The following is a 12,959-nucleotide window of genomic DNA, read 5'->3' as shown; positions in this document are numbered from 1 at the left end:
TATAAAGTTAAAAATGCTCACTAATTCATTTGAACTAGATAAAAAATTTTTTTTAATAAAGCAGCCTATGCATCTTCAGACCATATATGTTTTTTATTGTTAGATTCATCATTTCAACACACAGAATACCAAAAAAAACCAAACAAACAAGATAGTAGTTACTGTGTCAAAGATCCACTATCAGTTGGATAATTGCAAGGGAAAAAAAAGTAAGATTCAATATCTTAAGAAACAAAAAATACTATGTGTGATCATTATACAGGACAACAATAATAGAAGGCAAAAAAAACCCAAACATTACAGTAGAAAATGTACAGCCACATGATTATACAATATACATATAACATTGCACATTTTACCACAAAAAAGAGAAACCACACATGGAAAACAAAATAAGTACATAATATACAAGAAGGCACTGTGGAATAATCCTGCACACGCATCTTTGGATGGATCTGCCGCCCGCGGAGCTCCAGTGAAATGATGTGGTAATGTCACACTGCAAATATTCAGTCCAGCTGAACAAGTCAGTCAAGATAAAGTCAGATTAATTTTGGCTACTTGTGATCTTTCCTTTCTAAACTGCTGCCGATCCGATTGTTTTAAAGGGTAATGCTTCTGCAGCTTCTGCTGAAAGTTATTTACCCTCCTTTCAAGAAAATAAACTCCAAATAAATATGATAAAACATGTTCAACTGTGTTCATATCTAAAGAATTAAGTTGAGGTTCATCTCTTCAATGCCTCCCTAGTTACTGTTGCAGTTCACACATTTGACCAGGAGAGGTCGCCAGGAGTCACAGAGTGACGTAAAAGACGCGACGCCCAAAACTAGGCAAACAAAAATTTACAAAAAAAACTCCCCTACAATTCATCTGTCCATATTCTCTGCTGCTTTATCCAATTCTGAATCATGGCAGTCCTGTAGGGAGGAATGATTGAAGCATAACTCTCGAAACTGTGACAGTGTGCCTGGACCGCTTCACTCAGCTACAATTTGAACAAAACGAATTGAAAACTGCGTTCAACAGGTCCCGACCCGATTGTTGGCGCAATAACAAAACAAACGTGTGTTATCATTATGCATATACAATATTCTTCATAACATTGTGTCATAATGAAATGGGTACATTTCTTACAATATTATTATGCAATAATATTATTGGTTATTAGAAAAACCAAACAATGTGATCTCACACTATCATTCTATATTATCACCCCTAATAACAGGTTTACACCATCAGAAATATTTCAAAAATTGCTACTGTACTGTATAGAATATGGAAGTCTATGACCATGTGGCTGATGCTATAGTCAGCAAATCCAGCTTCAGCATCTTTGACATCATGTTGAATGACTTGCACGGCTGGACCTATTTTGTCAGGATAAGAATCGACTGGCAGGTTAAGAGAAAAGCCGGGAGCACCTATTAAATTCTGGCTACGCAGAAACAAGAGTGGCATCGATTGGACTGTATCGGATTCGAGTTCGTCCTGCTTCAGCTTGAACAGGCACTTGTGACCTTTGTGATTTTCATCAGCAAATCAAAATAAGCAATCAAAAAGTTGAAATGCTGACGACGCGTACAATTACACATTATTTACAGTTGAACACGTCATCCTGGAAAAAGGTCAAGTTTCAGAGTCTGTCAAAGCAGAGGAAAAAGGCTTGCAGGCTTTAGTTATTGTTTTCTTTCTTTTTAAATCTTCTCTGCTTAAAAACAACAACAACAAAAGAAAATGTACATTCGGACAGCCTGTAGAAACAAATTTCTTCTCTCGCACAGTCACACGAGCAAAAGCTTCAGTAAGAAATTCTGCAGCGACAGCCCTTGTTGTGCCACAGTGTGTTAGCATTGGGGATAAATCGATAGTTTCCTTTAAAACAGGACACATCCACATTTTAACTCTGACTCAATGAGAACTCATGAGAAAAGGTTTTTCCAGTCCGGTTTCTTTGGCCTTGAAAACATATTGGGATAGATGCTTCAGGAAGGATATTTTTGATTATCCTTGAACAATTTTACAGCCACTATCACTAAATTTCAACTTTCGAGCTGCTTTCATCGTAATCTCGTGCTGAATTATTTTTCTTTACTATTCATATGAATGAAGTAAATATATGAACTTTTTTATTTATTGGTTGTTTGACCAAAAGCGACGGGATACGAGTCGGTCAACTAAGAGTGATTGTAATACCTAAAAAAAAAAAAAAAAATCAGTAAATTGGCTTTTCTTCTGTACTTTGGCATTCTTTCACTTTCTCAGCAGTTTCAGACTGAAACAAATTGTTTTATCAATCAAAAGTGGATGTGTCAAGTTTCACAATAAAACTCATCAAAATAACTTGAGCTAGTTTACATTAAGAGCTTTGTGGTTTGTCTCCAGCATTCAAAGTCAATATGACGTCGGATGTACGAGCTGCGGCCGCCAGAGGGCGGGTGACGGGCGTCCGTGCACGGCCAGTCGTCGGCCGCGCTCAGCACTCCCACTTCACTCTGGTAACAGGCCACTGGGCCAACGTTCAAAATGTGAAGTTCACCAGGCACTACACTGGCTGCCGTGGCTGCTGACAGACTGACAGTTGCTGTAGCGTTTCTTGACGATCATGCTGATGTAGGCCTTCATCAGCTTGGCGATGTCCATGACCTGCCGAGAGGAGGGGGAACGGTTCAAAGTTACAGGGAAGTGAACTCTACGTCTCTAATCACACTTTTACAGCATTTATTTGTTCAAGAAAAACCAACAGTTCAGACTGAATAGTTGTGACTTTATACAAACCATTTGGGTTTCGAACACCAGCTCTCGCCCCTCCACAGCAATCTTGTAGGCGTTGGGCAGCGGAGCTCCGAATGAGAGAATCTGTTCATACGGGAAAACCTCCAGAGGCCACGGCTCCCCTCGTTTGTACACCGATATGGCCTCCCGGCTCACTCCCAGCCACAGCTCAGAGGGGAACGCTCCGTCCCGAGACTGAAACAACAGGCAAGAATCCGGCCTGCTCATTAAAACTGACCGAGAGGACTGCAAGTGTCACCAAAGGACGTGCAAAATGACGACTTTACAACATTGATTGAGGAGAATATCCTGACTGCTTCCCAATAACAACACATAACAAAACCTGTTGCAAAGTAAAAGTGAGTTTCCTTTATATTAGTGTGAATTCTTCACCTCAACATTGAACAAAGTGGATCCGTATCCCTTCCACTCCTTCACCAGCGCCATGTATTTGACCATGGCCTGTTCCTGGTTCATCCCCTGCAGTTTCCTCCACTTGTCCATCACGCTGGTTCTGACGGCGGCCATCTCCTCCCTCATCCAGGCCTCCAGGCTGTTCTCCTCCTCCAGCTTTTGCCGACTCAGCGAGCCGCTCCTGAAGCTCCGCCGTAGCGTTCCCTCCAGGAAGCTCGAGCGTTTCCTCTCGGACGTCCCGCTGCGCTCCGCCACTGATCCGGTGCCCGGAGCGAACGTCTTGGCAGAGTTCTGCACACGGGCCCGCAACCGTGCCATGGGGAACACCTGGGACATCTCAGGGACGTTGGCCTGGGAGTTGTGATCGCCCAGGAGGTACTGAAGTCTCAGGGCAGCCAGGAACTGAAGAGTCTCCTCGGGGGCGGGATACTGACCACGAATGACTGCTTCATGAGCCTTCAGGAAGAAGGAGGAAACTTTCTTAGCATCAAATGTACTGTAATTATTAGAAAATTGTAACTGGTTGGATTCAAGTAAGGGATAAATCATCTACCTTTATACGGTGTTCCTTTGGAACCCAAAAGGTCCTACATTTTACACTTTACATACCTTTTAAATTGAACTGTTCCTTGTAGCACTATGAGATTGTTTTAATGTAAAGTACATTAGAAATAAAATGGATCATCATTATTATGACCATATCATCATCATCATCATGGACGTTTTCATTCTCTATATTTTTGATGTGCTATTGTAATTTATTTATTTTTTAACCAAATTAATAATTATAAAAACATTTGAGCTAGACAAACAACATAAAAAAAGATAGAACAAACATAATGAAATACAAAAACCCCCAAGAAACTTCACAAATCAATTCAAAAACCCACAATCAATGTTATTCAAATGCTCATGAGGACAAAAAAGCAAATTTTTAATATGTGCTGACTTGGTCAAATAATTATGCAATCTGGGAACGTTCATGTGTGCTTTTGGAACGGCAACGATGGTGTTTTCAGTAAAATCCAGTTTTTATTAAAAGTTAATTGAAGGAGATAAATGCTCCAAACTAATCATTCATCTGAAAACCCGACGTCTCGTACCTGTTCAAACATGAAGGCGAACTCCACGCTGTCTTTGGGAACGTTCTCCGTGTCCAGGAAGCAGTAGAGTTTGAAGTAAAACTTCCAGCCGGTGCTGCACTCGTCCGGGCTCGCTGAAAGCCTGGACATCATGAGGCGAGAGGTGAGGCGGAGAAAAAAGGGTTTTCTGTTGTTCGGACTCAAAGGCGGGCAGGCCGCGGTGCTCACCTTTCAAACTTGGCGAGTACGTCGGCCACCACCGTGCGGCTCTCGATGGCCTTTTCCGTGGTGTCGTTATGTTCGAAAAGAGCAAACATGTTCCTGCTGTCCTCCATGGCCAGGCCGCGGATCAGTTTCTCCACCACCTGACACACGGGATGAGATACAAGTCTCAGACACACTTGAATTCAGTAAAATTATTTTGGTAAAATGAAAGTAACTGTTGGAAAAAAACTCCAAATTCCTGATTGAGTGTCACAACAGCTCATATTTTCTTTTCAATATTCAGATTGATGTTACTCTGGTGTGTTCTCAGTATTTATCTACATTTAAGTCAATTTCAGCAAGTGGACCTTTTTAGATTATTTAATTAATCACCGGTTCAAATGTCACTCTGTAATACAAGTACAATCAACTGCAAGTTAACATGCTCTTAAAATTAAATGAAAATAATGTAAAAAAGTATGATTTTTAATTGCATATGGGATTATTATGAATATCGAAATTATGTAAAGCAGGACTTAATAGAAGTAACTGGCTATACAGCTTATTAAATCTAATAATTAACTAGTGACATTCAAAAATGTCAGAAATAGGTGAACCTCATTGAAGGACACGCAACACTCATTAATTTGATAATAATTGTTCTAATTTTGATTGTTGCTTTGAGTGAAAATAATTGCAAACCATTTGTTTTTTAAATGCAGAAAAAAAAAAAAAAAATCTGAAAATGTGAAATACTTCCGCGTCTTACGAAACTATAAAGTAAAAGTACCTCAAACATGAAGTTATTTGAATACATATTTATATTTTGCCCTGAATGGATACAATTTTTTTTTCACATTTTGATCAAAAGACAATAAACGAGAGAATATTAATATGTCGTCTCTAAACAGAGAGCGTGACACAGTAAATGTTCAGCCCACTTCCCACACACCCACCTCTCCAGCAGTGGTGTGTGAGTTGATGGTGATCTTGCAGGAGCCTCCTCCGTGACAGTGAACGGTGGTGCTCATTTCCTGCCGGGCCACGATGGAGCGGATCTCCTCCTGCGACGGCACGTTCTCCCGGGTTCGAGTCTTCTTCAAAGCCTCGAGGGCGAAGGCGGCGTAACGATCCATCTCCGTCCCGGGGAAGAGCTCACGAGTCCTGCAGCACATTTGATTTAGATTAAAACAACATTGGCTTCATGAAACGATCACTGTCTGCAAACAATTGAGTCGGCCGCTCACCTCTTCAGATGAAACTTGAGGTATCTGAGGATGCTTCTTGTGGGGATGAAGGTGCAGGACATGCAGGACAGGATCTTCCAGCTGCAGAGGTTCCCGGGGCTGCCGGGCTGCGGCGGCCGCCTGGTCTGCTTGATGAGCTGGCAGTAGAGCTCGTCACGCAGCAGTTTGAGCTCCTGTCCCGTCTGAAGGATGCCCTGGATGATGGGCACGGGGTCCGCCACACCATCCAGGTGCTGGAGAGAGCTGAACACCTTCAGGGCTTCATCCTGCAGGGTGGTGTAAATTCTGTTCCTCGGAGCTGAGAAAGAGAGAGACAAGTGATATAAGGACGTGCGTCTGTGATGTATGGTTTGAATCATTGTTATATTGAAGTAAACATAGGTAAGACAAATATTTTCTTTCTAGTTATACATCACTAGGATGTTCTGTACTAGGATCATGCCCTCGAGGATACAAGACGATATGTCCTCACAGAAATCTGGGCTTTTTGAATTAATCTCTCTCTGCCTTCCTGTCTGCTTTAAATCTCTGTGACTCACAGGTTACATGGATGTCACCGTAGGGCAGAGGAAGCAGTGGCGAATGCAGTGGATGGTGGCTGTATCGAAGGATGGGATTCCTCTTGTAGATCTGCTCCACCACCTCCGAGTTGAGGCAATTCTCCTGCAGAGATTCGAGAAGATTCCACTGTATTGTACTGCTTTTCGGCTCCTCGTCCGATCAGACTGACTGCTGTGCAAGCGCAGCTTTTACCTTGATGTCCTGGATGAGCTGCTGAGTCGGCGTGTCGATGGGCGCTTTGGTGTCGATGACGCTCTGGATGGAGTTGGCCCAACGCGCGGCTTCGTTCAGCAGCTTGCAATACAGACGATACGAGTGCTTGCGGCCGTACACGATCACGTTCCAGTATCCTGTCGGTGCAGCAGCACAGTAGGAGGAGCTGAAAACAACTCTTTTTTTCGAGTCAATTCAACTCTGAATTGATGGAGGACATGGGAAAATTCTACCTGTCTCTTTGAAGACCTTCTCGTCAGGCTGAACCACTGAGCAGAGGCTGTTCAGCACCAGTGTTCCCAGCTTCAGGGCGTTTCGCTCCGAGCTCTTATAGTAGTCCAGGGAGTTGTGGGTGAGCAGGAACCAGCGCTTCTTCAGCTTCAGGGAAGCTTTGGTGCTGTTCTTCAACTCTTTGTGCAACCAGCCTGCGAGGAAATCAATAAAGTACATATCACTTCTTCTGTCACCTCTAACAAAATATTTCATAAACTAGAATAGCTACAGCAAAACACAATTGAGTCTGAAGGCCAAAGCTACACCCTTTTCTCATATTTTGACAATTTTTTGGGATAAATTTCCCAAAATGGTTAAACTAGTCTAACTAGTCAAACACTCCACCAATACTTGAACTTCCTTCTATTACCTATTAATTATGATACGATGTATGTTTGTTATTTTTCAGGTAAAAGTTCAATTGTAAAAATGCCCAAATTAGAGCTTCAGGAAAGCTGTAACATATGCAAACCTACGGATCTACAAGATGTACTCCTTTGAGCAAAACAAAGAGGGTGGTGCCCTGAAGGTTAGAGAAGCAAGCTTGGCAGCCAAAACTCAATCTTTAACTATTTTGAACAACACAATCAATCTTTGTCCGGTGAGGAGTTCACAATAGAAAAAGTAACAGGGTTGTCACCTCGAATGATGAACTCCTGTCCATCGACACGTGTATCTCCCTTGGAGCGCTGCAGCAGAGTGATCCAGTGGTGCATTTCTTCCGGTGTGTCGGCATTGCAGTGCAACACACGGTTTGCAGTGATCATGACAAAGGAGTTCGGCCTGCGACAATTCAGAAATCTAGTTATTTCCTATTTGTTAACAGCTGATCACTCAGTCATCTGGTTAACATTCGAAAAAATGAAATTACCAAGAGCAGATTTTGAACAGTTTGACGTCCGATACAACGGGACAAAAGAAATGAAAAAGATAAAGGGTACAGCTAACATCAGAATGCTTCCTTTTTTTGCTATTTTCCCTCTGAGTTAATCCATCTGGCCGGAACTTTCAGGTTACTTCACTTCAGACTTCGTAAAAGAAAAAAACCAGATGGCCACGATGTGATGTTCGGTGCGAGCGCTCACCTCTCTGGATTATCAGACGCACAAACCGAATCGATCATCCCCACATCCAACGTTCCCTGAAGAGAGAGAGAGAGACACACACACACACACACACACACACACACACACACACACACACACACACACACACACACACACACACACACACACACACACACACACACACACACACACACACACACACACACACACACACACACACACACACACACACACACACACACACACACACACACACACACACACACACACACACAGATAAAGAAAGCAGTGCAGTCACGGTGTTCAGAGTGTGGATAATGACTTTGACCTTCCCCTGCCCTGTGGAAACCAATTATTGCTTGCACACACGCACACGCAAGCGTGCGTGCGTGCACAAAAACATTATCAAAGCGCATCTGTGTTTTGCAGTTAAAAAAATACAGAAGACACTTAAAAAAGGAGTTTTGTACAGCTACAGAAATAGGAATTAATTATGATTTTAAAGGGTTTGCACAAATGAAACAGAATGAGTGGGGAAAAAAAAGAAAAATAGCCTTAAAGCAAACAACTAAACATAATTAAAAAAATATATTTTTGTTGCATTCTATAAAGGATTATTATTTAAATAATCTGATATTATGAGATGGTTTGTCTATGCATGACTTCATTACAGTTTTCTGAAAACATACACATTACACACATGCCGATACAAAATAGCTTGACCATGAGACTTCATTTCACTGAACATCAGTTTAGGTTACTGATACGGATGTTTGACTGTGGTCATGATTTGTCTGCGTCGGTAAGGTGAGTACAACATATTAAATGACCATTAAGCAGTCTCAGCTCTTAGTCTCGCACAGTTAGGCACATTCACACACACACAAATGATGACATCTGGCATGGATGATGCTCAATTCCTGATGGGAGGAAGTTAATGTTCAGTGTCTTGCCAAAGGACACCTCTACACATGTGCAATGACTGACTTCAGGCGGAGTCGCCCCGGTATATAGCACAACTGGTTTTACTATTTGTTTTAGCCCATGAATTCAATGATAGCTCAATTTTAGTGAAAGCATTTGCTCATATGTTGATTATAGTGCTTCGTCTCGCCACCGTACTCACCACAGCGTTCTGGGGGTTGGCCTGCTCGTCGTGCATCTCTCTGATCTCCTGTTCGGTGGAGCTGTGGACTTGACTCAGCACGCTGAACCACTGACTGTAAACAAGGAGAGATCAACATCATCACGGTGAGGGAAATTGATTCTGTCCAAAACATGTGGAAAGGTAACAAATGTGAAAGGTGAAAAGAGAGAAATGGGGAACCTGGAAGGGACGCAAGCATAAAACAACAACTTCCAAAAACCGATTAAACTATTTGTGGCCGAGTAGGACTGTTTGCTCATGCTCAATCACAAAATGATTAAACACACAAATAAACAAAAACAAAAAAAACAATACAGCATTATCACTATGATAATATTGTCCACCTTAATGTTAATAACGGGTTGAAATTAATTCCTTTTTTTCAAAAACACAAATTTCAAATTGTTGATGGTGAAAGATTCTGCACCGACTGTAAACCTAGAAAAGAAGCTGAGTAATGATGCTGAAACTGAAATGGGACTTTTTTAAGATGATCATTTCAAATAAGTTTTCATTTATAAAAAACAAAAATTGTTCTAAAAGTAGAAAAGATTATAGAAGAAGGTACAAATGAAGCCACAGCTTACATGTTCTTTTAGCTGGTCATGGGTACCTTCATCATTTGTGTTGTTTGAAAATCAAAAGACTTGATAAACAGTGTAGAAATTCTATAACTTTCATTGTTAGTCATAATTTTATGCCATACTTTGCCGTTCCTACGTTTTTTGGTCACTTTAGTCTCCTTCCCTGCATGAGAACATATCTGTGATTCACTTACTCCCTGAAGGCTTTTTGTCAGTGCTGTGCAGAGCTTAGTACCACACAAAACTCACCTTGCATCCTCAGCAGACTCAGCGATCAGATGGTACGTCCTCTCTGGCATTACAATGTCAATTCCATTCTCCTTGTTGGTGTTATCAATGATTTCTCTATAGATCATCGGGAAAAAGGGAAAATATCGATTCAATCTCTCTGAACAAGCAATGGCATAGTAACTTTTTCTCTCTCAAGTTTGCCTATAAATGATCTGACGCATGATAAATCACTACTTTATCAAAATGTAGTTTATGTGGAGAATTATTTTAGTTATTTTTAATTAAATTCCTAGAATTTTGTCATGCAAAGAAAATTCTAAGTTCATACCCGCTTACCCAACGTCCTCTTTCAAAGTTCTTCAAACTATCATATTCTTTTTTTGTCATCGTAGCTATAAAAATGATTCAATAGGAGGGATACATCCACCAGTTTAAGGGCAGATCCCTCCCATCCTGCTATGAACAAATCTTGCTTTGCTCTTACTTGGCGCCGTGCATGTCCAGCACTCCCTTCATCTTGTCCTCGCTGTCGCTCTCGAAGTACATGAGCTTGCTCTGCCGCAGCACGAACCAGCGGCGCTTCCAGTTGCGACGGGACAGTGTGGACGAGCCCCCTCCCTTCTTGTGCAGCCAACCCTGCTTCAGAGCCTCCTGCTTGGCCCGGAACCACAGGAAGGTCTCGTCTTTCAGGACGCACCAGCGCCGCTTCCAAGTGTTCATTAGACCGCCTGTAGAGGGGGAAATATTAGTTTGTGTTCACTCCTCTTCTTTGTAGGAGGGCTGTGACTTTAATTTCAAAAGTTGCAAGATGCAATAAATCATCTGGAGGTTCGAAACGAGACTAAGCAAAAGAAAACCAACTACAATCTGCACGTTTGACTAAAATACACACGAGCAGTGAAATTTCTGGGTCCGTCTTGCTGGGAAAGTGAAAGAAGAATGTTAACAGAGAAAAAAAAACGTATTTTTGAAAATTATTCCAGGTCGGTCTGTGAGATTTACTAACCTTTGATGTACAGGAAGCTGTGAAAGTAAGGGAGCGTGACGCAGCTGTAGACAGAGTCCCGGCGATACGACAACTCATCATCCGTGTCAAACCTGTCGAAGTCGTCCTCGCTGTCTTCAAACTGGAATAAAAGCGACAAAAACCATGATGTTATACAGAGAAGAAACACATTTTTTGAATGTACTACACTTACACTGTAACAAAGTTGACATAAAGCGTCAGTTATAGGGATGTAACCAAATCTCCAGGGTCAGACTGTATCATGACTCAATGTTTTTCAGCTCAGTAAAAACAACTTAAAACCATTGTAAAAAGTTTTTACTGGACACAGGAGTTTGATGGGCACATTTCTGTGAACGTGATATAAAACTGTAACCTTTCTTTAGAATAACCTGTCCTGATGATGATCCAACTCACCGATGACTGAGCCCCCTCTGAGCTGAAGCGGTAAGCCCCTGAGCTGTTGTAAGTACCAAGAGAGCCGCGGTAATCGGGAGACCACTGTCCACTGCGGGGGTTGGAGAAGGCCATGCTGCCGCTGGAAACAATAGCACCTTCATCATAGTCATCCTGATCGTAATCTGAATCCTCGTCAGGTGGTATGAGCTCCACCAGGTCATCGGACGGAGCTTCAGAGGAAGCCTGGGGGTGGCCGTAGGCCGAGTCCCCACTGGATGAGGCACTGTGACAGACAGGGGGCACCGGTGGTAAAGGCAGCGACTGATGAAGCAGCATGGTGGGAGGCAGCGGCGGGATCACGCCGTCATTAGCATACGGGTCTTCTTCAGACGAGTCATCGCTCGTTCTAATCCCGCTAGTCCGCTGTCCATCTGAATGGCCGTGCTCACTTGGATTTGGAGAGTCTTTGAAAGCCTCGTCGTCGGCTCCAAAGCCCTCGTCAACCTCCTCTTCCTCATTGCCTCTCTGGCGTCCATTCTCTTTCTCCTTTTCGTCCTCTTCGCCTACTCCTAAGGAGCTCTCAATGTTCCTCACGCACTCGTCGATCTCGTCGAAGTTCAGGGAGTCAAGGAACTGCTGTGCCGCCTTGCAGGCCTCGTCCTCCAGCCGTCGCAGCTCCTGATCCCGAAGGAGCTGCAGGCGGTTAAGTGAGGCCTCGGTCAGAGAGAGCTCCTGACGCTCCTTCTGCCGCTGCAGTGTTTGGATCTCGCGCTCCAGCCGCAGGATCTCCTCCACCTGAGAGGCTTCCTGAGGACGAATTGCCTCCTCCTCTTCTTCACCCGATGCCTCGTGGATTCCTGTGGACTCTTGTCCCTCTGCAGCGCTCGGTGGTACTGCAGGTTCTGCTGCAGGTTCTGCTGCAGGTTCTGCTGCAGGTTCTGCTGCAGGTTCTGCTGCAGGTTCTGCTGCAGGTTCTGCTGCAGGGTGAGACTCGGCCAAAACCAGAGAGACCAGCTGCTCGGCATGATGCTCCTCTTCTAACCGTTTGGCTTCTTCAGCCTGAAAACACAAAAACGAGACTTTTTTTTTGTGGAAAAATCTTTGGGAGTTTCTGTACTCTGCAAGGTTAGTACAATTATTTCAGAAAGTTCACAATATAGTGACACTTTTCCGTTGCTTCGGGGCTTTTGAATTCAAGTATTTTCTGGTGTTGTTGATCGGAGGCAATTATAGAGCGGCCCCCTCTGGGTGCGTATCTCGAGGGTACACTCGGGGGCTGCTGCAGGGACTCAGACGTTTGTTTTCAACCTTGGTGCAGGCAGTGTGACATGTTGCCGTGAACATTGTTTTTTAATGTGGTATTCACTACATACAGAAGTTTATCCACAATGGTTATTTACCTTTAGAATTACAACGAGAAGACTTGCACGTTCAAATGTTTAAAATACGTTTTTCTCACTAGAATAATGTTAGGGACCTTCTCCCCCAAAATAACACTTAAACTGCTTTATTAGAGAAATGCAGTTAATAAAATGAACATGGCTATCTTACAGTGACAGTAAAACAGTGGTTTGATCAAGAAGACAGTATTCTTTTTGATAAAGTGATCTATTAAATCTATATATCCTCTGCAAACAACATGAAAGTGGAATCTGTTCATTACTGGAATTAGTTGCTCCGTCATTTGCTTTATCGTACCTCTCTGGTGAGTCTCTCTGCTTCCAGCTGTCTCTCCCTGCACAGACAAACCAACACA

The 12,959-nt window shown here is 42.8% G+C and overlaps 1 protein-coding gene across 1 annotated transcript in view; it reads right to left on the bottom strand.

Moving 5' to 3' along the window:
* Positions 1–76: 76 nt before the first annotated feature.
* Positions 77–12,959, bottom strand: part of myo10 (myosin X) — a 106,533-nt gene continuing 93,650 nt past the window's right edge. Inside the window, exons 24-41 of the mRNA XM_080466369.1 lie at positions 12,902–12,938; positions 11,222–12,262; positions 10,805–10,925; positions 10,283–10,526; positions 9,817–9,912; positions 8,963–9,056; positions 7,855–7,910; positions 7,410–7,552; positions 6,730–6,921; positions 6,476–6,633; positions 6,262–6,385; positions 5,723–6,020; positions 5,432–5,639; positions 4,500–4,636; positions 4,293–4,413; positions 3,169–3,645; positions 2,779–2,970; positions 77–2,646 (exon numbers count right to left, since the gene is read on the bottom strand). Coding sequence (XP_080322495.1) covers positions 2,536–2,646; positions 2,779–2,970; positions 3,169–3,645; positions 4,293–4,413; positions 4,500–4,636; positions 5,432–5,639; positions 5,723–6,020; positions 6,262–6,385; positions 6,476–6,633; positions 6,730–6,921; positions 7,410–7,552; positions 7,855–7,910; positions 8,963–9,056; positions 9,817–9,912; positions 10,283–10,526; positions 10,805–10,925; positions 11,222–12,262; positions 12,902–12,938 — 3,850 coding nt within the window. The 3' untranslated portion in view covers positions 77–2,535. The remainder of the gene's footprint in view (positions 2,647–2,778; positions 2,971–3,168; positions 3,646–4,292; positions 4,414–4,499; positions 4,637–5,431; positions 5,640–5,722; positions 6,021–6,261; positions 6,386–6,475; positions 6,634–6,729; positions 6,922–7,409; positions 7,553–7,854; positions 7,911–8,962; positions 9,057–9,816; positions 9,913–10,282; positions 10,527–10,804; positions 10,926–11,221; positions 12,263–12,901; positions 12,939–12,959) is intronic.

Source organism: Lipophrys pholis (genome assembly GCF_963383615.2).
Source record: "Lipophrys pholis genome assembly, chromosome: 1".
NCBI lineage: Eukaryota > Metazoa > Chordata > Actinopteri > Blenniiformes > Blenniidae > Lipophrys > Lipophrys pholis.
Note: the sequence above shows the minus strand (reverse complement) of the source record. Positions and strands in the feature narration are given on the sequence as shown.